At 68.9% G+C, this 22,326-nt stretch overlaps 3 protein-coding genes across 3 annotated transcripts; 2 read left to right on the top strand and 1 right to left on the bottom strand.

Moving 5' to 3' along the window:
- Positions 1–21: 21 nt before the first annotated feature.
- On the top strand, positions 22–2,189 carry MRPL10 (mitochondrial ribosomal protein L10). The gene is made up of 5 exons (XM_030022805.2): positions 22–105; positions 280–449; positions 826–990; positions 1,117–1,261; positions 1,531–2,189. Exons 1-5 carry the CDS (start codon positions 66–68, stop codon positions 1,779–1,781), a joined length of 771 nt encoding a protein of 256 aa, XP_029878665.1. The 5' UTR covers positions 22–65; the 3' UTR covers positions 1,782–2,189.
- Positions 2,190–2,667: 478 nt separating this feature from the next.
- On the top strand, positions 2,668–11,094 carry OSBPL7 (oxysterol binding protein like 7). Its single transcript, XM_030022800.2, is given in 24 exon segments — positions 2,668–2,764; positions 3,771–3,985; positions 4,197–4,319; positions 4,482–4,535; positions 4,656–4,769; positions 4,859–4,978; positions 5,072–5,192; positions 5,278–5,381; positions 5,476–5,568; positions 5,679–5,808; positions 5,918–6,042; positions 6,293–6,373; positions 6,470–6,601; positions 7,072–7,162; positions 7,260–7,347; positions 7,349–7,538; positions 8,345–8,482; positions 8,575–8,638; positions 8,736–8,814; positions 8,917–9,061; positions 9,834–9,975; positions 10,061–10,187; positions 10,278–10,400; positions 10,598–11,094. Coding segments are annotated over 23 exon segments (2,586 nt in total). The 5' UTR covers positions 2,668–2,764; positions 3,771–3,892; the 3' UTR covers positions 10,707–11,094.
- A 411-nt stretch (positions 11,095–11,505) lies between these two features.
- TBX21 (T-box transcription factor 21) lies at positions 11,506–20,887 on the bottom strand. Its single transcript, XM_030022801.2, has 6 exons — positions 20,299–20,887; positions 13,529–13,683; positions 13,313–13,434; positions 13,055–13,213; positions 12,381–12,442; positions 11,506–12,278 (listed from the first exon to the last, which is right to left on the bottom strand). Exons 1-6 carry the CDS (start codon positions 20,763–20,765, stop codon positions 11,627–11,629), a joined length of 1,617 nt encoding a protein of 538 aa, XP_029878661.1. The 5' UTR covers positions 20,766–20,887; the 3' UTR covers positions 11,506–11,626.
- Between the last annotated feature and the right edge of the window lie 1,439 nt (positions 20,888–22,326).

Raw genomic sequence — 22,326 nt, 5'->3', positions numbered from 1 at the left:
CTTTCTGCGCATGCGCGCGGCGGGTCCTCCACTTCCCCACAAGTCTTTGCGCTGCCGTGGCAAAGATGGCGGCGCTGAGGGGAGGAGGCGCGCAGTGGCGGCGGGGTGAGGGGCTCCTCACCGGGGTTGGGTGCATCTGCGGGGCTCCGGCGGCGATGCCGGGAGGTGGCCTGGCGGGGGAGGGCGTGCATGCGATTCGGCCTGTCCTTACCCGCTCCTCCGGGGACCCGGGGCCCTGGCGCCGGCCCTGAGCGCTGCCCTTGTGCCCCCTCTCCGCAGGCTGGCTGCCCGCCCTGCAGCTCGTCCGCCACGGCTCCAAGGCGGTCACCCGGCACTGGAAGGCCATGCACTTCCAGCGCCAGAAGCTGATGGCCGTGACCGAATACATGGCTCCGCGACCGGCCATCCCACCGCGCTGCCTGGCCCCCAAGAAAGAGAAAGTCGAGGAGGTAATTTTCTGGCGTGTGGCCGTTGTGGGTGTGCGGCTGTGGGGCCTCAGTGTCCGAGGAAAGCGAGTGGCTTTGCACGCCCTGTGGGTGTGCTTTCCTCTGTGGATTTAACGGGGGGTCTGCGGCCCCAGATCTCTGGGACAGCCCTGCCCCGGCCTTAGCCTGCCCGAGAGCTTTCAGAGGTGTTTGCTGCCCTTTTTCATCATGTTGTGGGTGGCTGGGAGATGCCCCAGCTGGTAATCCAAGTGCTGGAAACCAGGTGAGTTCCCCATCTGTGGCAGCATCGCACAGCAGTAGGTCCGTTTGCAGGGTCGGAGTTGGGGGGAGGCGGCAGCCCCTGCCCCTGCGGCCCATCGCTGCTCCCTCCCTTCCTCAGGACAACGGTTACGCCCGGCTGTTACGGCGGCAGGTGGAGGAGGCGTTCCGGGACAATCGGATGATTGCCGTGTGTCAGTACAACTCCATGCCTGGCGAGGACATGGTGCTGATGAGACACTACCTCCGGAAACACAACATTGAGGTCAAATTCGTCCTGAATGAGGTAGGGGCAGAGCTGCTGCGGCAGATCCCGCTGTGGCTGGGGTGGGGGAAGGCAGATGAGTGCTGGGAATGACCACGTGGTGCCTGTTGGGGTGAAAAGCTGCATTTTAAGAGCTGTCTCCCCCAGATTATCAGACCCATGCTGTCACAGTCCAAGTACAAGAATCTCCTCCCTCTCTTTGTGGCACGCAATATCCTGCTGGTGAGCCCGGAAACGAAGGTGAAGGAGATGCTGCGGGTGCTGAAAGGAGTGCCACAGATCAACCTTCTGGGTGAGAACTTCCCCTGCATCCCCATTAGCCGGTGTCGAGCTCGGGGCTCTCATCCGGCGCTGGGAAGAGGTACTTCCACCGGCATGGTCCATGCTAACGGAGCTGTGTCTGCGGGATCGCTGTCATGTCCGTTAAAATGAGGGGATGGATGGCGAGGGGTGGAGGTCCTGCCTGCAGGAGCAAGCCTTTCCTCGTGCACCTGTGGAAGACGAAAGGGCTCTGATTCTGGCACCCCATCTCCCGTCCTCAGCTCCGCTCCTTTCTTCCAGGCGCCTGCATCGACAACACCATCCTGAGCAGGCAGGGAGTGGAGAACTTCGCCAAGCTGCCCTCGCTGGAGGCTGCCCAGGGGCAGACGGTGGGTGCCCTGGCCCTCCTGCCCTCCCAGACGTCCTCCCTGCTCCAGGGCGGCTCCGCGCACCTCACGGCTCTCCTGGATGAGCACATCCGCCGGCTGCAGGCTGGGGAGACGGGAAGCCCGGATGAGTCCGCCCCTGCCCAGAGCTCGGGGGCTCACTGACACTGGCCCCCCCTGGGCCCTGTGTGTTGGCCGGGAGTCGGCTCCTTCACCGGCTGCGGTCGGGCGGGGGGGGGGAGTCAGGGATCGAAGGTTTGGCCCCGGGTGGGCAGCCAGCGGTGGGACTGAGGGTCCTGCCGCATCACCGGCCTCTTCGGGGAGCCCTGGCCCTTCCCTTTGCTCCCCGCACCCATGGCACCTGGGAATGTCCCGGCTGCATTTCGGATGCTGTGGGGCCGCAGTCGGAGGCTCGCTGGGATCGGCTGGAGGAGGCAGAGCGCGGCGGGGAGGATGTCGGGTGCTCCAAGCCCCCGCGCCCTCCGGAATGGGGTCAGCGATGGGGAGTCCGGCAGCGCTGACCGAGCTGTGTCTGCGGGATCACTGTCCTGTCCATTAAAGCGTGGTGGTGGAGATGCCGGAGGCCTCGTCTTGGATTTGGGGGGGCGAGTGGGGGGTTCCTACTCCTTGATGGTGTGGGGAGAGGTGGGGAGCTGCTCTGGGGCTCTCTTGGAGCAGAGGGCAGAGTGGTGCTGGGGGGGGTGGATGAGGGAAATCCCAGGGTGAGGGGGGGGCCAGGGACCCCCGTGGGGTAGTGCGTTTCCCGGGGGTACCCGTGCCCCGGGTGGGCAGATCCGGTGGGCTTGGGCTGGCCGGGGGGCGAGCAGGCACAGCCTGGGGGAGAAACCTCCGTGCGGGAGAGGAACCGTCCCGCCATCGGGATACCGGGACAGGGGCTCCGGTTCTGTCCGTGTTCGGGACGGGACGGGAGGGGGGGGGGGGGAGTCCTGCTCGGCGCTGACAACCGGCGGAGGGTCCCGGTAGCCCGGCGGGCCACCGGTGCTGGAAGGCTCCGGTCCTCCACGGTGCAGGGGGCAGAGCCGAGCGGCTCCGGCCCTCCGCCGCCTCCGCCTCCTTCCGTGTTCCGGTTCCTGCAGCCGCCGGGCAGGATGCGACCGGCCCCGGCTGCCCGCCCGCCGTCCGCCCAGGTGAGCACCGGGGACTCGGTGCTGGAGGTGGTGGTGGGGGGGCTCCAGACCCCCGCCCCCCCCCCGCCAGGACCCCGGCAACCGGATCCGGCCCCTGCAGCCCGCTGCTCCGGGGGGGGGGGGGGGTTTGACACCTGCGTGGGGCAGGCGGGGGGACACGGGGATGGGCTTTGCCCCACGCGGGGACGGAGGGGGGGGGGGCGCCGGGTCGGGCTTTGTCGTGTCCCCCCCCCCATCCCCCGGTGGGGGCAGACGGGGCAGCTGGGGACCCCCGGGGGCACCGGCCCAGCCCCGCTCCCGGGGGGGGGGTCAGTCCTGCTCCCCGGTAACACCCGTGGGGGGGCTCTGCGCTCTCTGTCAAGCTGGGGAGGGTCGGGGGGGGGGGGGGCCGGGCTGCGGTGCTGTGGTTATCGGTGCGGCGGTTACCGGTGCTGGGGCTTTGCCGCCGTCCCGGGGTTATCCCAGGACCCGGCCGGGATGCCTGGGTACCCGCAAGGTGCAGGGGCGGGGGGGGGAGCTTCCCCGTGCCTCAGTTTCCCCCTCCTGTAATTGAGAAGGGCAAAGGGAACACCTTACTGGGAGGGAGCATGGCCTGCCTCTGGGGTGCTGGGACGGACCGGGGCTGATCCCGATGTCCGTACCCCGGGTCGGTCTCCTGGCTGTGCCCGCCGCTGCGTTGTCCCACGGCACCGAGTCCTCGGGGTGATGGAGCGGGGCGGCGGGGATGGACTCTGGACCCGCCGGGGCGGGTGGCGGGCAGGCAAGGGCCGGGCGACGGAGGCGGCGAGATAAGGCTGGGTGGGTCGAAGGCTTCGTCTTGAGCAGAAGCTTCTGGGTCCCAGCCGCAGTCGCGTGCGAGGCTCCCTGCTCCTGGGGGGGCAGGAGGATCCCCCCCCACCCCTCGTCCCTGTGAGGGAAGGGATGAAGGTGTCTGGCAGGGCAGGAAACCTGCGGGCAGGGTGGGTGATGTCCCTGGGCTCCCTGACGTGGCATCCCTTCCTCACAGTGGCACCCACCGCCCGGGCCGTGACGGCCGAGCTCGGACCCCCAGTCCCGCAGCACGGACCGGGGGGGGGGGGGGGGGGGGGGGCTTGGCCTGGTCCCCCCGTCCCCCTCTGCTTGCCAGCCATGGGCAGCCACGAGAAGGACTCGTCCTCTCCAAAAAGGGCCCTGTCACGCTCCAACAGCACCGTGTCTTCCAAGCACAGCAGCGTTCAACAGGTTGGGGGGCTCCGGGCTTGGGGGGGGGTGCTCAGTGGGATCCTAGTGGTGCACGCAGGCTGGCCCGGGGGTACCATGAGGCCTCGGGGGGCTTCACCCCACTTTAGGAAGGGTGATAGAGATGCCCTGTCCCCTTGGGGTCCCTGCCTGGGGACAAGGCGGGGAGCACCCTGGTACCAGGGGACCCCAATGCTGACCCCTGTCCCCGCAGGGCTCGGAGAGCTGGGAGGTGGTGGAGGAGCCGCGGACGCGGGGCAGCCCGGGCCAGGAGCCGCAGCGGCACGAGGGTTACCTGCTCAAGAAGAGAAAATGGCCCCTAAAGGGCTGGCACAAGGTAACGGGCAGAGCCAGCACCGGGAGCCAGCACCCGGCCGGTCCTGGGTGCCGTGCCCAGCCCTGGGGTGATTTGGGCCCCTGGATAGGGGGGCTGCAGGGACCGGTCTCTGTCCACCCCCCCCACCCCCCCCCCACAGCAATCGTCCCTCTCTGTTCCCAGAGGTACTTCGTGCTGGAAAATGGCATCCTGAAATATGCCACCACACGCCAGGATGTGAGTGTGGGGCCGGGCTGCATCCATGCAGCCTCCCCGTGGGCTCAGGGTGGGGGAGACCCCATGGCCACTATGAGGAAGGGGGTCTTCGCCCTGACAGGCATCTCCGGGCTCCCCCAGGTCCTCAAGGGCAAACTGCATGGAGCCATCGACATCCGTCAGTCCGTCATGTCTGTCAACAAGAAGGCACAGCGGGTTGACCTAGACACGGAGGAGAACATCTACCACCTCAAGGTGCTGGTGGGGGCTGGAGCCAGGGCTGGGACTTGGACGGGGCTAGGGACATTGGGTCACGTCCCCCCCAACTTGCCCCTGTCCCACAGATCAAGTCCCCAGAGCTCTTCGCCAGCTGGGTGAGCAGCCTCTGCTCCCATCACCAGGGCGAGAGGCCCGAGCCCTGCCCCAGGGGGGGTCCGATGGGGAGGACCCCCACCAACACGCAGGTGGGTGACACCTCGGGGTGACGATGCAAGGCAGTGTCCGGGCACGGGGCTCCTGATGGCAGCCCCGGCGGTGCCCCTTCTCCCCTGCTGCAGGGCCAGTGGACACGGATCCTGCCCTCGGGCAGCGCCCCTGCCCTCTCCACCCTCGCCAGCTCCCGGGACAAGGTGAACGCCTGGCTGAAGGACAGCGAGGGGCTGGAGCGCTGCTCGGCCGGTGAGCAGGACGGGAGGGGATGAATGGGGTGGAGGGGATACCCTATCCCCCATCCCTGACCGGGCTCGTTCTGTGCCCGTCGCAGAGCTGTCAGAGTGCCAGGCGAAGCTGCAGGAGCTGACTGGCATGCTGCAGAGCCTGGAGGCCCTGCACCGCATCCCCTCGGCCCCTCTCATCTCCGGCAGCCAGGTAAGCGGGACAGCGGCGGGCACGGGAGCTGAGCATCGTGGCAGCCCCCCTTCCTGGGGAGGGTCCGGCTCCAGCCCCCTCCTCTTGCTTGCAGCCCTCGGCCGCTGCGGAGAGGCCGAAGAAGGGCAGGAGGACCACCAAGATCTGGTGCACCCAGAGCTTCGCCAAGGATGACACCATCGGCAGGGTGAGCGGGAGCGGGTGTCCTGCCGAACTCTGCCGGCCGCTGGCTGAGCCGCTGCCCGGGGACGGAGCCCCCTGTGGCCCCGCTGACCCCCATGTGTCCCCCCCCCCAAGGTGGGCCGCCTGCACGGCTCCGTCCCCAACCTCTCGCGCTACCTGGAGCCGTCCCAGAGCCAGCTGCCCTTCAGCCTCCCCCCCGAGTACAGCCAGCTGCAGAGGAGCTTCTGGGTCCTGGCCCAGAAAGGTGGGATGGAGCAAGGGGTGCTGAGCCTCGCCGGGGGTCCTGGTGGTGGCAGGGCAGGTGGCCGGGTGCTGTGCCGCAGCCCGACCCCCTGCCCCGTCTCTCCCGGCAGTGCACGGCTCGCTCAGCAGCGTGGTGGCCGCGCTGACGGCCGAGAGGGCCCGTCTGGAGGAGATGCGGCAGGCGCTGGACCGGCAGCGCTCAACCCCGCGCCCGGGCAGTGCCGGCAACGCCGGGGTGAGGGATTGCTGGGGGGGGGGGGGGGGGGGGGGGGCCCGCGCAGGTCTGCCCCCGGCTTTGGGTCCCACCAGAGCCTGGGGGTTGTTGCTGTTGGGGTGCCGGTGGGTGCAGCGAGTTGGCGGGGTCTCAGCCTGGTGCTGGGTGCCCAGGCAGCAGCGGGGTGATCCCCCCCTCTCTGTCAGCCCCGTGCTGGCTGAAGGGGACAGGCCGGGGGGGGGCTCAGCTCAGCCTCCCCCTTTCTCAGCAGGCTGCCCTGCGCCGCTTCCACTCCCTCTCCGTCTCCTCCGACACCACCCTGGACTCCTTCGCCTCGCTGCACCCCGACGAGGTCAGGGGGGGGGCTGGGATGGGGGTGGGTGGGTGGGCGTCCAGGCGCCCCCCCCCCCCCCAGAGCAGGGGGCTGAGGCGGTGTCTGTCCCCGCAGCTGGACGCACTGCCGGCCAAAGGCCGGGAGCAGCAGCTCTCCAACCGCAGCATCGTCTCGCTGGCCGACTCGCACACCGAATTCTTCGACGCCTGCGAGGTCTTCCTCTCCGCCAGCTCCTCTGAGAACGAGGTGGGGCCAGGGGCGGGGCTGTCCTGGCAGTGGGGGGGGTGCTCTGCAGACCCCCCCCCCCCCCATCCCCTTCCCCTTGTTTCTGTGGGTTCATCTCTCCCTTCTCTCTCCCCCATCCCCTCCCCATTAGCCGGCCTGGGAGCTGCCCCCCCGGCTCCCCGTATCCCCCCCAGCCCCTGTATCTCCCCTGGTCCCCACGTCCCCCCCCAGCCCCCCGCAGCCCCCCCCACTCCGAGACCTCAGGGTCTCCGCAGTCTCTGAGCCCCCCCCCACAACTCCCCTCACCCCCTCCCCATCCTGCCCCCCCCCCCAGCCCATCCCAGGTACCCAGCTCTTGTCCCATCCTCCTGGGGAGGGGGGGCCCTGCCCGGTACAACCCCTCCTCTGGTGGGGTAACCCCCAGACACCACCACCCACCCCCCCCAACCCGGGACCCCCAAAGCCACCGACGGTCCCCCACGCGTCCCCAGCCTTCGGACGACGAGTCGTGCATCAGCGAGGCCACCACCAGCGCCTGCGAGGACACGGCCGAACCGGGGGGGCTGGGTCGCCCCCCGACAGGTACAGCAAGGTGGGGGGGGACACACTGGTGATCGGCCCGGGGGCTGGTGGTAGTTGGGGGGGGTGGGTCTCAGCCCCATCGCCCACTACCCGGCAGGAGCAGAGGGTCCGGGGATTCCGGTGGAACCGTCACCGCTTGAATTACCGGGCCCGGATCTACGGCGACGTAGCTGCCTGCCCGCCCCCCCCCGCCCCCCCGGGAGACGTGAGTTTGTGGGGTCTCTTGCGGAGCAGCGTGGGGAAGGATCTGTCCCGCGTGGCGTTGCCCGTACAACTCAACGAACCGCTCAACACGCTCCAGCGGCTCTGCGAGGAGCTGGAGTACAGCGCGCTGCTGGACCGCGCCAGTCGCGCCCGCGACCCCCGCCAGCGCCTGGTGAGATTTTGGGGGGGGGTCTCGGGGGACAAGGGGTCTCGGGGGACACGAGGGACTTCGGGGGCAGGGCGGGGGGCACGGGGAAGTCGAGGGCACGGGGGACGTGGGGGTTATGGGGAGGCTCGGGATGGTGGGGGGTTTGGGGGAGGTGGGGGGGCTCGGGGGACAGGGGGACGCTTGGGGACATGTGGGGCTCCTGGGACATGTGGGAGCGGGGGGGATGCGGGGCTGGGGATACGGGGGGGGGGGGCTCAGGGGACACGGGGGAGGCTCGGGGACACGTGGGGCTCCTGGGACATGTGTGAGCAGGGGGGCTCAGGGGACACGGGGGTGGGGGACACGGGGGAGGCTGGGGGACACGGGGGGCTCCTGGGACATGTGGGAGCGGGGGGGGGGGGCACGGGGCCGGGGGGGGACACGCGGGGAGGGCTCAGAGGACACGGGGGGGCTCGGGGACATGTGGGGCTCCTGGGACATGTGGGAGCGGGGGGGGGGGGGCACGCGGGGGGGGCTCAGGGGACACGGGGGGGCTCGGGGACATGTGGGAGCGGGGAGGGGGGGGGCACGGGGCCGGGGGGGGGGGACGCGGGGGGGGGCTCAGGGGACACGGTGGGTCTGGGGACACGGAGCGGGGGGGGGTTCGGCCGCGGGGGTAGGGGGCACGGGGATGCGCGACGGCGGAGAGGCCACGCCCACAATGGGCGTGATCGAGGGGAACCACACCCACGTGGGGGAGGGGCCTATGAACGCCACGCCCCCGGTGGTGCCCCGGCGCGGTGGCAGCGGTGCGGTGGCTGCGGTGACAGGTTTACGTGGCCGCCTTCGCCGTGTCCGCCTACGCCTCCACCTACTACCGGGCGGGCAGCAAGCCCTTCAACCCGGTGCTGGGAGAGACCTACGAGTGCGTGCGGCCCGACCGTGGCTTCCGTTTCATCAGCGAGCAGGTGGGGACGGGGGACGGGGAAAGCGGGGGAACGGAGCCGGACGGGGCGGTGGCGTGTCCCTTTTTTTTTTTTTTTTTTTTTTCTCCCGCAAGGTTTGCCACCACCCCCCCATCTCTGCCTGCCACGCCGAGTCTGACAACTTCGTCTTCTGGCAAGGTGGGTGCTGAAGAGCGTGTTGGGATGGGGGGACACACACACACGCGAGGGGGCTGGGGGGGTCTCACCTCCTCCCACCGCCCCCCCCCCCCCCCAGACATGAGGTGGAAGAACAAATTCTGGGGCAAGTCCCTGGAGATCGTCCCCATGGGCACCGTCAACGTCCAGCTGCCCAGGTGAGACCCCGGCCCTGGCAGGTGGCCCCCCCCCCCCCCCCCCCCCCCCAGGGCACCGCCCTGCCCTCCCTCCCCCAGCCGACGGTGTGGCGGTGCCCGCAGGACCGGGGACCACTTTGAGTGGAACAAGGTGACGACGTGCATCCACAACGTCCTCAGCGGCCCCCGCTGGATCGAGCACTACGGGGAGGTGCTGATCCGCAACACCCGCGACGCCTCCTACCACTGCAAGATCACCTTCTGCAAGGTGTGCCCTGCCCCGCCCTGCCCCGCCCTGCCCCGCCCTGCCCCGCCTCCACCTCTCGCAGCCTACTCCCTGCCCCTAGCCCCTCCCCAGCCCCGCCCTTTAGTCCCTGGGCTCTGCCCATCCCATAGCTCCACCCTTCCCTCAGCTCCTGACTCCGCCCTCCATGGCATCACCGTTGCCTGGCCCCACCCCTTCAGGTGTGGCCCCACCCACCTCATCCACATGCTTACCTAAACACTGCATGTTGTTGCCCCGCCCCTTACCCGGCCCCACCCTTCTCCAATGGCCCCACCCTTTCCTAATAGCCCTGCCCTTTTCCCAGTGGCCCCACCTCCACTTAGGGCCCCACCCTTTCCCAATGACTCCACCCCATTGCTCAGGGCCCCACCCTTTCCCAGTAGCCCCACCCTTTCCAAATGACCCCACCCTTTCCCAATGACTTCGCCCCTCACTCAGGACCCCACTCTTTGCCAGTACCCCCCACCCCTCACTCAGGACCCCACCCTTTCCCAATGGCCCTGCCCCTCACTCAGGGCCCCACCCTTTCCAAATGACCCCACCCTTTCCCAATGACTCCGCCCCTCACTCAGGACCCCACTCTTTTCCAGTACCCCCCACCTCTCACTGAGGACCCACCCTTTCCCAATGACTCCGCCCCTCACTCAGGACCCCACCCTTTCCCAATGACTCCACCCCTCACTCAGGGCCCCGCCCTTTCCCAACGGCCCCGCCCCTGCCCCACCCACCCCACCCAGCCCCCCTGTGGCCGCAGGCACGGTACTGGGGCGCGGGGGCCAACGAGGTGCAGGGGGTCGTGCTGAGCCGCAGCGGGACGGTGGTGGAGCGCCTGGCCGGCAAGTGGCACGAGGGGCTGCACCGCGGGCCCGCGCCGGGGCAGTGTGTCTGGAGAGCCAGTAAGGACCGGGGCGGGGGCCGTGCTGGGGGTGATACCCCACCCTGGGGGTCTCAGCGTTGTGCCCCCTCTCCCCCCCTGCGCAGACCCCATGCCCCGCGACCACGAGAGAAACTACGGCTTCACCCAGTTTGCCCTGGAGCTGAACGAGCTCACGCCCGAGCTGCGGCGGGTCCTGCCTTCCACCGACACCCGCCTGCGCCCCGACCAGCGGTGAGCAGCGCCCCGGCACCGGGGAGGGGGGACGCTGAGGCTGCCCAGCTCATTACAGCGATGTCGTGCGTGTTTCCCCTCCGCCGCCAGGTACCTGGAGGAAGGCAACGTGCCGGCGGCCGAGACGCAGAAGCGCCAGATCGAGCAGCTGCAGCGGGACCGACGCCGTGTCATGGAGGAGAACAACATCACGCACCAGGCTCGCTTCTTCAGGTCCGGCACGGGGTGGGGGGGGCAGCCGGGGGGGGGGCTCCCGGGGCTGGAGTATGGGGCAATGAATGGGGCACAGGGGCACCCCGTGGCTCAGGAGCATGCGGGGTTCTCAGGGAATGGGGGGGGGGGGGGGACCCCCCCGGGGGTCCTGAGGGCACCCCAGGCGTGACAACCCCCCCCCCCCTCACTGTCCCCAGGCGGCTGACGGATGCCAACGGCAAGGAGTCGTGGGTCACCAACAACACCTACTGGAAGCTGCGCCTGGATCCCGGCTTCTCCCACCTGGACAGCGCGGTGCTCTGGTAGCGATCCCCCCCATGGGGCGCTGAACCCCCCCCCAGCTCATCACAGCAGTGGTGCCCAGCAGTGGGGCTGGTCCCCCCCAGCACTGGGGATGCAATGCCCACCCCATAGCCATTTTTGTCAGTGTTTAAGCAAAACTGTGATATAAAAGGCGAGGCGGGGGGGCACAGGTAGTGCCTCCCCCTGACCCGGGGCAGAGCCTCGGAGCCAGCTGGGACACTTGGGGGCAGGGGCTGGCGGTGCCCCCCTGCCCTGGGGGCATAGGACGCCTGGGTCCCTGGCTCGCTGTGGGGGGGGCGCAGCAGGGGACCCTGGGGTGCCCGCGGGCGGGCAGACCCCTCTGGCCCCCCCCGGCTGTGCACAGGGGCTGCTCTAATAAAGACGGCAAAGAGCTGGTGTGTGCAGAGAGCTTCCTTCTCCCCAGCACCAGCCCTGGGGCTCAGGACCCCCTTCCTAGCTGGGGATGCCTGGATCCCCGCCCGGTGAGGGGAGGGGGGCACGAGTCCCTTAGCCCCCATGGTGCCTCAGTTTCCCTCCCACCTGCCCACAGAGGAGAGCGAAGAGCCGTGCCCCACAGCGTCCCCTTTATTGTGAGATATGCTGCTGCCCCCAGCCCCACGCCAGGCACGTGGGGGCTCAATAAATACTTCAGCATTAACCCCCCCACCCTTAAAAACCACTGACGACAAAAAAAACGCACCGTCCCCCCCCCCCCAACCCCCCCCCACTTGCCCCCACGGCCCTACCGGGGTGGCGCCGGGGGCTGATTGTCTGGCTGTAGCCCCCCCCCCCTCCACTCAAGTCTTCCCAGGATATGGGTGTTAAATAGGGGGACACACACACAAGACCCCTTGCACCCAGCTCCTGTGGCCTTGGGGTGCCCGAGGTGGGGGTCTGAGCCCCCCCCCCCCCCCCGGTGCGGTTCAGTTGCCGTAGAAGCCATAGTAGCCGCCGTCGGCACCCGGGTCCTTGTCGTAGAGGTCTCCGTTGCGGGGGTGGGGGGGAGCTCTCGGCGCTGGAGGGGTACGGGGACACCCGCCGCCGTTTGCACTCGTACAGCCCCGAGTCCGAGGAGTCACCCGAGGTGGCGGCGGGGGGCTCGGGGGGCCAGCCCTCCGCCTCCTTCCCCTTTTCCTCCCGGGGCTCCCGGTACCAGCCCAGAGCTCCGGGGCTGCCCTTAGGGCCGTACTGCCCGGGGCTCCAGCCCCCCCCCTGCCCCGAACCCCCCCGGCCCCTCGGGGTAGTAGGGCAAGGAGGGGTGGGGGGCGGGCGGCAGGGCAAAGGGCTTCACCCCGTAGGGCACCAGCTTGCCCCCCCCCGTACCCCGCTTCGTAGCCGCCATACTCCAACGCCCCGGCGGTGGGCGGCTGCTGGGGGGTGAAGTACCAGCGTGGGGGGTCCTTGGGGGGCAGGGGCAATGGAGCCCCCCGCTCCCCCCCAAAAAAGCGCCCGGGGGGCAGCGGGTACTGCTCGGGCAGGAAGGGTTGGAAGCGGGGGGCTGGCAGGAGCTGCTGGCAGCCGGGACCCTCCGGCGGAGATGGGGTGAGGCGGTCGCCCTCCGAGGCTGCGTACATCCTGGGGGGGGGACGGGACACACAGGGTGGGAGTGGGGGGGATGCCCTCCTGCCACCCGGGGCTTGGGGGACTGGTGGGAGGGTGGAGGGGGGGGACACTCACGAGTCAAAGTTGTCCCGAAAGCCTTTGGCGAAGGGGTTGTGGTCAATCTTCAGCTGGGTGATCTGGGGGGGGGAAAGACACATGGAGCTGGTGGGGCTGGGGCTGCTGCCAGCCTGCCACCCCCCCCCCAGGACGTCCCCCCTATCCCTTTTCCCTTGAGCAGCCCCCACCCCACCGGAGTCCCCTGCTTGTCCCAGGACGCCCACCCCAGCACCCATGGGGCTCAGGCACAGCTCGGGGCGGGGGGGCCAGGCTGTGCTGGGGGTGGAGGACTGGGGTGATTTGCTGGTGGGGGGCATTGCAGGGTGCTGGGATGCTAAGGGAATGCGGGGGGTACTGGCGGGGGGGGGGTGTGCTGGGATGCTGAGGGGATGCGGGGGGGTGGCAGAGATGCGAACAAGGGTGTTGGCGGGGGGGGGGGCGCTGGGGAGATGCCATTGGGGTTTCCCTGATGCTGGGGACCTTAGAGGGTGCTGGGGGTGTTACCAGGGGCTGCTCGGGGGGGGGGGGGTTACTGGGATTGCTGTGATGCTGGGGCGATACTGGAGTGTATCAGTGGTTTCTGTGGCCCTGGGAGGATGCTGGGGGTGGGTACTGGGGTTTCTGTTCTTCTGGGGGGGGCTGTTTGGGGGGGTACCCCCATGCTAAGGAGAGGTAGAGTGTCTCATACTCACATCGGCATTCTGGTAGGCTGTGACGGCGATGAACTGGGTCTCGGGGAAGGCGAAGGTGTGGGTGTGCGGGGAGGGGTACGCATCCTCGCCCTCGCCCTCCTTCACCTCCGTCACGTGTAGCCGGGGCTGGTACTTGTGCAGCGACTGCAGCACGATCATCTGGGGGGGGGGGGGGGGGTTTTTGGGGGGGGCAGCAGGCAGTCAGGATGGGGGCATGCGGGGAGCCGGCACAGCCTGGCAGGGCGGCGGGACCCTTACCTGGCCAACGTTGTTGGATGCGCCCTTGTTGTTGGTGAGCTTCAGCTTCCCGAAGGAGACCTCCTGCCGCATCCAGTGGGCACCCGTGTTGGGCGAGTCGGGGTGCAGGTAGAGGCGATTCCCTGGGGGGGGGGGGGGTGTGCAGGAGGGATGGGGTTACCCCCTGCACCGTGAGGAGGAGGAGGAAGGGGATGGCGTGGCGGGGGGGGGCCGTACCTGGCATGTTGCCCTCGGCTTTGCCGCACTGCACCCACTTGCCGCCCTGGTAGCGCCAGTGATGCTGGTCCACCAGCACCACGTCCACGCAGACGCTGTAGTGGGCCACGGGGTTGAGCCCCGAGAGGTTGAAGCTGAGGAACGGGAACATGCGCCTGGGGAGGGGATAGAGGCACAGGCACGGTCAAACACCCCCCCCCGCCTCGGCTCAACCCCTGGTGCAAAGGGCTGCATGGGGGAGTTGGGGGGGGGGGGGAATGGAGATGGAGAGGGCGGCTCTGCTTTGCAGAGCGGTGATGGGGAAACTGAGGCAATGTGATGCCTGGCCCACCCCCCCCATCCCGCCCCGTGCCCGGCTGGGTGCCCATGAGAAGCTGACTGACCCCGGCAGCTGGGGGATGCTCTCGGGGCCGATCCCCCCCCCCCCCGGCATCTTCCTCCCCCTCCCCAAGCACCTTCCGGATCGGAAACCAACACCGCTGCTATTTCGGGCTGGGCGCCAGCCTGCGCCAAGGGCAGGAAGGGGACAGGATGGGACGGCCGGGGGGACCCTGCGGCCCCGGGGGGGGCTGCACCTGCCACCCCCTGTGGGGCTGCACCCCGCTGTCCCCCTGCACTTGGGGGGGGGGACACAACCCCAAATCCCAGCCCTGGGATTAGAGACCTGACCCCCACCCCGTCCCCTCCAAGTTCAGTCCCTCCTTTTCCATCACCGGCCCCAGTAGCCCCCATTGCCGGCTGGGGTTTGCAATGGGCCCTTGAGCTGTGGCCGGGGTCGCTGGTTCAGCCCCCCCCCCCCCCCCCCAAACAAAGCTCGGCTCTTCGACCGCGGTATTTCGGCACCCGCTGGAGTTTTGGCTTTTGGCGGCCAGAGATGGAAACCAGCCCCTGCGCTGGCACCACCAGCAGCCCTGGCCCTGCTGCCCCGTTAGTGTCACCCGCATTAATGAGCCATCGCCGGTGGGGAACAGGACAGACCCCCCCCGCACAGACCGACACGGGGGAGACGGAGAGCCCTCAGCCCTCCTCCCAGCCTTGCCTGGGTGAGATACACATGAGGTGATGGGGGAATTCATCCTGACCCCCCCCTCCCCGAGGGAAGAGGGCTGGGGGGGACTGCAGCCCCCCCCACACACACCCCCGGCCCCCTCCCTCTCTCCTCCCCTCTTCCTCCCTCCTTTGGCTGTGCCGCTTCCCGTCTGCGGGTACCCGGTGGGCGAGGGTGGGGGGCAACCGGCGGCGGTGGGGGGCTGGCTTCGCCCCCCCCCCCCCCCCCATTTCCTCGAAGCGCCGGTGTTTCTTCTAAAATGGGTGCTAGGGCTTCTCCGAAAGGGCCCCAGAAAGCCTTGCCTGGCCGAGGGGTCCCCCGTGGGGCTGGGGGCTTCCACCTCCCCCTGCGCTAGAAGGGAACCCAGGTGTTTGGGCAGGGAGGGTGGGCTGCTCCCCGGAGCCTGGCCATCATCCCAGCAGGAGCGAGGGACGGAGCCGGCAGCAGGGCTGCCCACCAGCAGGATTCACCCCTGGCAGGGGCTGGTGGTGGGGGGGGGGGGGTTACTTTGCCGCCCTGCCAGCACGGGAAGGGGGTGTCCTGCCTGCCCCGGCAGTTCCCAGTGCACCAGGGTTTCCCACCAGCCCCCAGGCAGAGACCTGTGAGCTCGTGACAGGGATGGCACGATGCACCAAGGGGGGCTGCCGCACCAGGATGCTCAGCCGAGCCCCCCCCCCCCCAGGGCCACCGTCCTGACCCCGCGTACCAGCGTGGGGGGGGGTCCGGGAGGGCCAAAACATGGGTGAGGAGCAAAGCAAGGGGTTGGGGCCGGGAGTGCACGCAGCTCCGGGTGCCGGGGCAGGAGCGTGGGGGATCGGCCGTGGCCCTGGCAGGAAGCACGGCTCAGGCAGCGCGGCAGCACCGGGGAAGAGGCATGCAAAAAGCAGTGGAAAGAGTGCATGCAGCCCGCGCCGGGTGCCGCTGACTCAAAATTGCCCTTGTGAGAGAGAGGGGAGAAGAAAAAAGAAAAAGAAAAAGCAAGCAGTGCTCATGACGAGGAGACGCACATGTGCTCCACGGGGCTGGGACGGACAGCGGCCCTGAGCATCCCGGGTACCCCAGGGTCCGGCCAAGCCCTCGCAGACCCCATCCTGCCGCTTGAGTGCCAAAAGCGGGCAGCCCCCGGGGCTCACATCTCCTCTGGAGCGAGCGAGACACGGCCGTGTCGAGGGAAGGTGGTTCCTGCCACCGATAAAAATTGCAGCCACATCAAAGGGCGGCAGCGAGGGTCTGAGCTGCCTCCGAGCCCCCGCCGAGCTCTCGCAGGGTGCTGCCTCACTGCCGCCGTGCTCGGGGTGCCAAAGCCCTCGCTGGCACCGGCTCCCGGCACGCCGGCAAGCCGGCGTAGATGGCTGGCCATGGGGCGAGCAGCCGGGCTGGGTGTTGCACCAGCCCTGAGCTGCTGCAAGGAGCAGGGAGGAAGAAAACAGCCTTTTTCTGGTTTTTTTTTTTTTGCACCTTGCTCGCTCCGACACCGCCGGTTCCCCGGCTCCCCGAGCCTCGCGCTGCCGGCAGAGCAGAGAGAGAGTTACAGCTCAAATGCTGCCGCGGTGCAAACCGCAGGGCTCGGCCGGGGCACGGGAGGGCGGGGGTAAGACCCGAAACCATGCACACCTCGCGTTTATTTTTAAATCCCCCAGCGCTCGAGCTCCTGGGGCTGCTGCTCAGGCAGGACTTAGCTCCCCTGGGTTTGGCCTTTGCGGTTTGGGAGGTGCCATGGCGGGGTGCAGGATGCCCCGGCCAGCTCACACCCCCCCCCCCCTCCTTGTGCACCCCAAAAACTGGTGGGGCACCCCTGGTCTCCCTCCCTTTGCATTGTTTGTTTCTGGAGCCTCTGGAAGGGGCGCTCAGCTCTTGGGCTGCCCTGAGGTTTGTCCTTGCGTGAACCCCTTGACTCGGGGGGTTGGGAGGGGGGACGGGGCGTGTGGCCATGGGGCAGGGGAGCCAGGGGACACGGGGAGGTGGGGGCACACCGGCACATCCAGGGGACATGGGTGTCGAGAGGACGCTAGGTGACCTGGGACCCTGGGGATTTTGGGGTCACGGGGACACAGAGAGCAGGGACAGGGGGTCCAGAACGAACCCAGGTGGAAGGGAAATCTGGGGGCCAGCTGCCTGCAAACCTGCCTGGGGCCAGGAACGCAACACCCCCCCCCCCCAACCAGTGGTTCCCCTTCCACCCAGCCCTGCCTGCACCCCCGGCAGCACACCGAGGGGGCTGCCGGCTTCCTGAGCCGCCTCCTCTCCCAGTGGCAACCCAAAACGCCCCAGCCCAAGCGGCCGCAAGAACCACGGCCGCGTGGGAGATCGGCGCAGCCCCCGCCGCGCTCCACCTGCCCCCCGTGCCCCCAACCGCATGGCTGCATGGCGCAGCTGTACGGCACGGCCGGTTGGCATGCCACGGTGGCATGGCATGGCTGCACGGCAGTGCATGGCACGGTAGCACGGTGCTGCCACGTGGCCGCCTTGCACAGCTGCACGGTTGCACGGCACGGCTCCTCGGCATGGCACGGTGACACGGCACGGCTGCACGGCACGGCGTGGTTGCGCGGTGCTGCGTGGCTGCGTTGCACAGCACGGCATAGGTGCATGGGCGCAGCTACATGGCTGCACGGCACAGCACGGCTGCACCGCTGCTTCCAACCCCGCGGAGCTGCCAGCTGGGCACCGGGTCCCCCCAGCCCAGCCTGCATGGGAACAGCAGCTGCCAGACTGGGCAAACCATCCCCGAGTCCTCCTGAAAAGGCAAAGCCAGCCCTTGCGTTCCCCCAAATGCACGGCCACCCCTGGCACCCCTCAAACCAAAGCCAACCCTCGCGTTTGCCAAATGCAAACCCAGCCCTTGTGTCCCCAAAGCTGTCCCCCCCCCCAAAGGCAATGCCAGCCCCTGTGTCCCCCAAGTGCAAAGCCATCCCCAGCATCCTCTCCAAAGGCAAAAACATCCCTTGCGTCCCCAAAAGCAAAGCCAGCCCCTGTGTCCCCCCAAAAAGCAAAGCCAGTCCCGGCTTCGCAGCAAAAACCCATGGCAGGAATTCCCCGGGCCCTTCGCAGCTGGGGTGATGGTGAGTCCTTGGGGGTTTCCACAGAAATCCTGCCCTGCCTGAGCCCCAAGAGCCGCGGGAGGCGGAGGAGGGATGGGGACCCGCGTGGGAAACTGGCAGGAAATTATTTTTGCTGGGGACGAGTGGGCGCAGGAGAGCGTGGGATGGCGTGGGACGGCATGGGATGGCGTGGGACGGCATGTCAGAGCCAGGGTTGAGGGGCAGGAGAGGGCAAGGAAGGTGCCAGCAGGGGTAAATCCCAGCACCCGAACAGGTTCGCCCCAGTGCTGCCGTCTCCCACCCGGCCTCAGCTCCTCTCCGTGGGGATGTGGGGGGCTGCGCCCCAGGGACACGGGCAAGGAGGGACCAGCGCAGCCCAGCAAGATGGGGTGCCTGCACCCCCAGTGGGACAGGACACGTCCCCTGCCCTGCTCCAGAGCCCCCCGGTCTGGTGGGTGCCTGCTTTGGGGCACACGTCCCCCTCGAGCCCCCGCTTTGGGGTTTTTCCTGTGTCTCAGCAGAGCTGCAGCCTGGCCCTGCACACAGATTTTTGCAAAAGCAGCTTGGGGTTGGGGGAAACGGATGTTTTGTGGCTCTGAGTTTGACATCTCTCCGGAGCTGGGTTGGCCATGAGCCCCCCCAGCACAGAGCATCTCCCCCCCAGCCCCTCTGCAGAGCCGTTGGGGAGGACGGAGCTGGAAAAAGAGCCCCAAAATCTCCTGGTTTAAGGCTGGGAGCCGGTGTCAGAGCCCAGACGTGCAGCGGGGCAGAGAGGACGGGATCTCTGGGGGCACCCCAGTTTCCAGACCCTCACCACCAGATCCTGAGCCGCTCTGACGCAGCGGGGATGGGCACTGCCCCAGCACCTGCCACGACGGCTGGGGAAGGGAGGAGGAAAGCAACGGGGCGAATTTCAGGGGGTTCCTCTATGACCTGAACGATGGCGGGCGAGAAACAACCATTTGGAGGGCCCAACACCCCTGCCACCCCCTTGGCCCATGCTGGGGACACGTCATCCCATCCGTGACGGTGCCGGTTTGCTGCCGAGCGGCCCCGAGCCCGGCGGGGGGAGCAGGCCTGGGAACGGCCGTGATAAACCAAGCGGCCCTAACGCGTTTAGACTTCCAACACATTAAGCAGGTTGGTCTCAGCATCGAAGTGACACCGTCTGTCTCGGCCGAGGGAGGGAAGAGGAGAGGGTGCAGAGCATCGCTGCCGGCAGCCCCCACGCCCAGCTGGGCAGAAAAAGCCCCCCTGGGCGAGGGGATGGCGGCAGCAGGGGGGGGGTCTCTGCCAGCTGCCCCACACACGGCGGGTGTGCTCTGCCCCGTCACCCCCTCGCCACGGATTGTCAGGAGCCGCGGCAGCCCCTGAGCCCAATCCGGAGGGGGCTGAGCCCCGTGCCCAGCACCACCATGCTCACATACGCCTCCTCGCCACTGAGACCTCCCGAACTGCAGCCCGGGGCCTGGCTCCCCCGACCCACATCACCCCGGTGTGGGACCAAAGGATGGGCTCAGGGTGGGCACCAGCATTTTGGGCTCCCCTTGCTCCAAGTCAGGGCAACTCCACGGCCCCCCAGGGCCCGTATCGCACCCGGTCCCCCCCCAGACCCTGCAAGCCGGGGTGTTGGCAGAGGTGAGGTGAATTTTAGCCCCCCTCCCATATCCCCCAGCCCCTTCGCCAGCCCCAGGAACCCACAGCCTGTGAACACCCCAGGTGGGAGGCAGCACAGAGGGGACAGCAAGTGCCCGGCCACGGTGTCACCGACAGCTGTTTTCGGCACCCAGGACGTTGCCAAAATGCTCCCTCTTCCCCGGGCACGTGGGGGGGCACCCGGCCTCTGCCTGCCCCACGGAGCAGTGTGGGGGATTTCCATCCCGGAGGGAGGACAGCAAGTAGAGGGGGTGTCACCCACCCACCCACTGTGCTCGTGGGGTGGCCAGGGCCGCTGGCACCCTCCCGGCCCCGGCGGGCACCGGGCTCTCACTACTTGTTGCAGCGCTGAGCTCTGGATCCGGCCCACGGGTCGAGGCCAGATAAACGCTGCCTCCAGGCCCCCGGCATCGGCACCATCTCCTCGAGCTTCCTGGTACAACAAACCCTGCCCGGACACGGGTGGTCTGGACCCCCCCTCTGCCACCCTGACACAAGCGGGGACACCCCCCAGACCCCATTCTCCTTCCAAGAAGCCTCAACTCTCCTAGAAAATGAGACCTGGGGGGGGGTCTAGTCCACTTTGCTCCCCTACTTTTTTCCTTTGCACAGACAGACAGACATCACCCCCAAACCCACAGGGACGGGGATCCCCTCTTGCACAACCCCCCCCCCCTTGCATGGGCAGAGGGGGACCCCCAGCCCTACAAACATCCCCACCACCACCTCCAAGCCCTTTGGGGATACAAGGCAGGAATCTCCAGCCCCTCAACCGTGCCGGCCACCCCCTGCCCACCCTGCAGCCCCCCCCCCCAGCCTGTCCCACACTGTTCTCTGCACCCTCGCTGCCAGCGTGCCCACCCCAGCACCCCCAGTGCCCCTGCCCTGCCTGTATCCCTGCCCACCCCAGACTCCCAACCCGCTGCTCCCCGATGCCCGTGCGGATCCCAGTGCCGCTGCCGGTCTCTGTCCCGGTGCCCCACCGGTCCCGTCCCGTCCCCCCCCCGCCCGGTACCCTGACTCACCTGCCCTGCTTGGTGATGATCATCTCGGTCTGGTGCTTGTGGAACTTGGCCCAGAGCGGGTAGTTGTTGAGCATCACCTGCACCTTCCCGGCCGCCCGGTACCCGGGTAGGGCGCAGAGCGGTCCGGTGCGGGGGCACAACGGAGCGGCCCCGGGGGCGTAAGCCCCCTCCGCGCCCGCGTACAGCTCCGCACCCGCGTAACCCTCCACCGCGTAACCCTCGACCGGAGCTGCGGCGGAAGGCGGCTGTGCCCGGTAAGGAGGGCACGGTCCCAGGAACCGGCCGCCGAAACCACCGGGAGCTCCGTAAGGTAGCGGGGGGGCTCCCGGCTCCGGTCCCCCCCCATCACCGTAGTAAGAAGAAACGGCGTCCCGGGGGCCCGGTGGCTCCTTGGCGAAGCTGGCGGTGCCGCTGAGCATGGGGGCGGCGGGGCGGGGGGCTCCGGTGCCCGGCTCCAGCGCGCCCATGGACGGGCGGGGGGCACCGGCCCCGCTCAGCCGCTCATGGGGGTCCCACCGGCGGCCCCGGGACCCGGAGCCGGGAGCCTTTCAGCGGTGCCCGCCTCGCCGGGTTCCCGCCGCCCCCTCCATGCCCGGCGGCGAGGGAGGGGGGTGGGGGGGTGGGTGGATGGATGGATGGGTGGGTGGGTGGATGGGTGGGTTGGGGGGGGGGGGGGGGGGGAGCCGGGGCGGCCCTGGGAAAGCCAAGGGGGGGGGGGGGGGGGGCAAAAAAAACACACCCGAAAAAAAAGAAGAAAAAAAAAAAATCCCAAACACCCGGAAAGCCCCCAAAAGTGCCGTCGGGGGGGGGGGGGGAAGGGGAAAAGGGGGGGCCGGCCCTGCCCCGCTGCTGCCGGTACCGCTGCCGGTGCTTTCACGCTCTCCACCTGCCCATCGCCGTGGCCCCGCGCCTCTTATCCAAAGAAGCGGCTCCGCGCCGGGAGCTCCGCCTTCCCCGGCGGAGGCGGCCCCCACCGGGGCGGGGGAGCCGGCATGGGGCGGGCCGTGGGGCGGGGAGCGGGACACGCGGGGTCCCGGACACGCGGGGACAAGGAACGTGGTTGGGGATGGGGAGAGAGGAGGGGATGGGGGACACGTGGGGATGGGGGATACTGGGGGGGGGGGGGGGGGAGTAGGGAGGTGGGAGGGGATGGGGGGGATGCGGGAGGAGCCGGGGCCGTGGGACGCTGGCGGGGGTGGGGACAAGGGAGGGGACAGGGACATGGGGGGACATGGGGACAGAGCACGGAGTGACCAGGGGGACAGTGCTCCTGCCCGGATTTGGGGGGTCTGGGGTGACACAGGGCACTGGGCGCCAGTTAACACCCTGTCCCCCTTCCTCCCAGGACCCTTAATTAATCCATTAATTATCCCACTTGGCCGGGGGTGCTGCATGGGCCCTGTGTGGGGGTGATTCCCCCCCCCCGGGGAGACCAGGGCAGCCCCCGGACCCTGTGTGGATCTTGGGTGCCCGATATTTTGGGTCCCTGCTGCACACCCTGGTGTCTCAGCAGACACGGGAGGTGGCTCAGACTGGCGAGCGCTTGGGGACTGGGGCTGGGGTCCCGTCCCATTCTTGGTCTCCTTCCCCTTCCGCAGGGCTTGGGGTGGTCCGAGTTCCCCGGGGAGCTCGGACAAGCCGTGCCCACCCTCCGTGCCCTCTCCCATGCCCACCCCGAGGCCAGGCCTTCCCGGCACCTGCCCTTGACCCCGCTGCGCCTGGGGAAGTCCCCGTGTCCCCTGGAGCCATCACGAAGGCATTTTGCTCTGGAGGGGCCGCTTCCCTTGGCAGCTCCCCAGCTTGGCGCCTGTCAATACTTTCCATTCCCAGTGGGGCAGGGCCACGGGAGGGGGGGGGGGGGGGGGGACGGCTGGGTGCCACCCCGCGCCCGTTGCTCCCACACCGCACGAAAGGACAAGTGACGACGACGCCGGCCCGTCTGTCCCCCTCCTGGGGTCCAGGCTCGGCCCCTGGGTGCAGGGATGCGCCCAGCCTTTCCCCACGCCAGCGGGACCCCTCTGGGGCTGG

This window comes from Aquila chrysaetos, chromosome 8, assembly GCF_900496995.4.
Source record: "Aquila chrysaetos chrysaetos chromosome 8, bAquChr1.4, whole genome shotgun sequence".
In the NCBI taxonomy this organism is placed as follows: domain Eukaryota; kingdom Metazoa; phylum Chordata; class Aves; order Accipitriformes; family Accipitridae; genus Aquila; species Aquila chrysaetos.
This window is presented reverse-complemented; position numbering and strand designations above follow the sequence as displayed.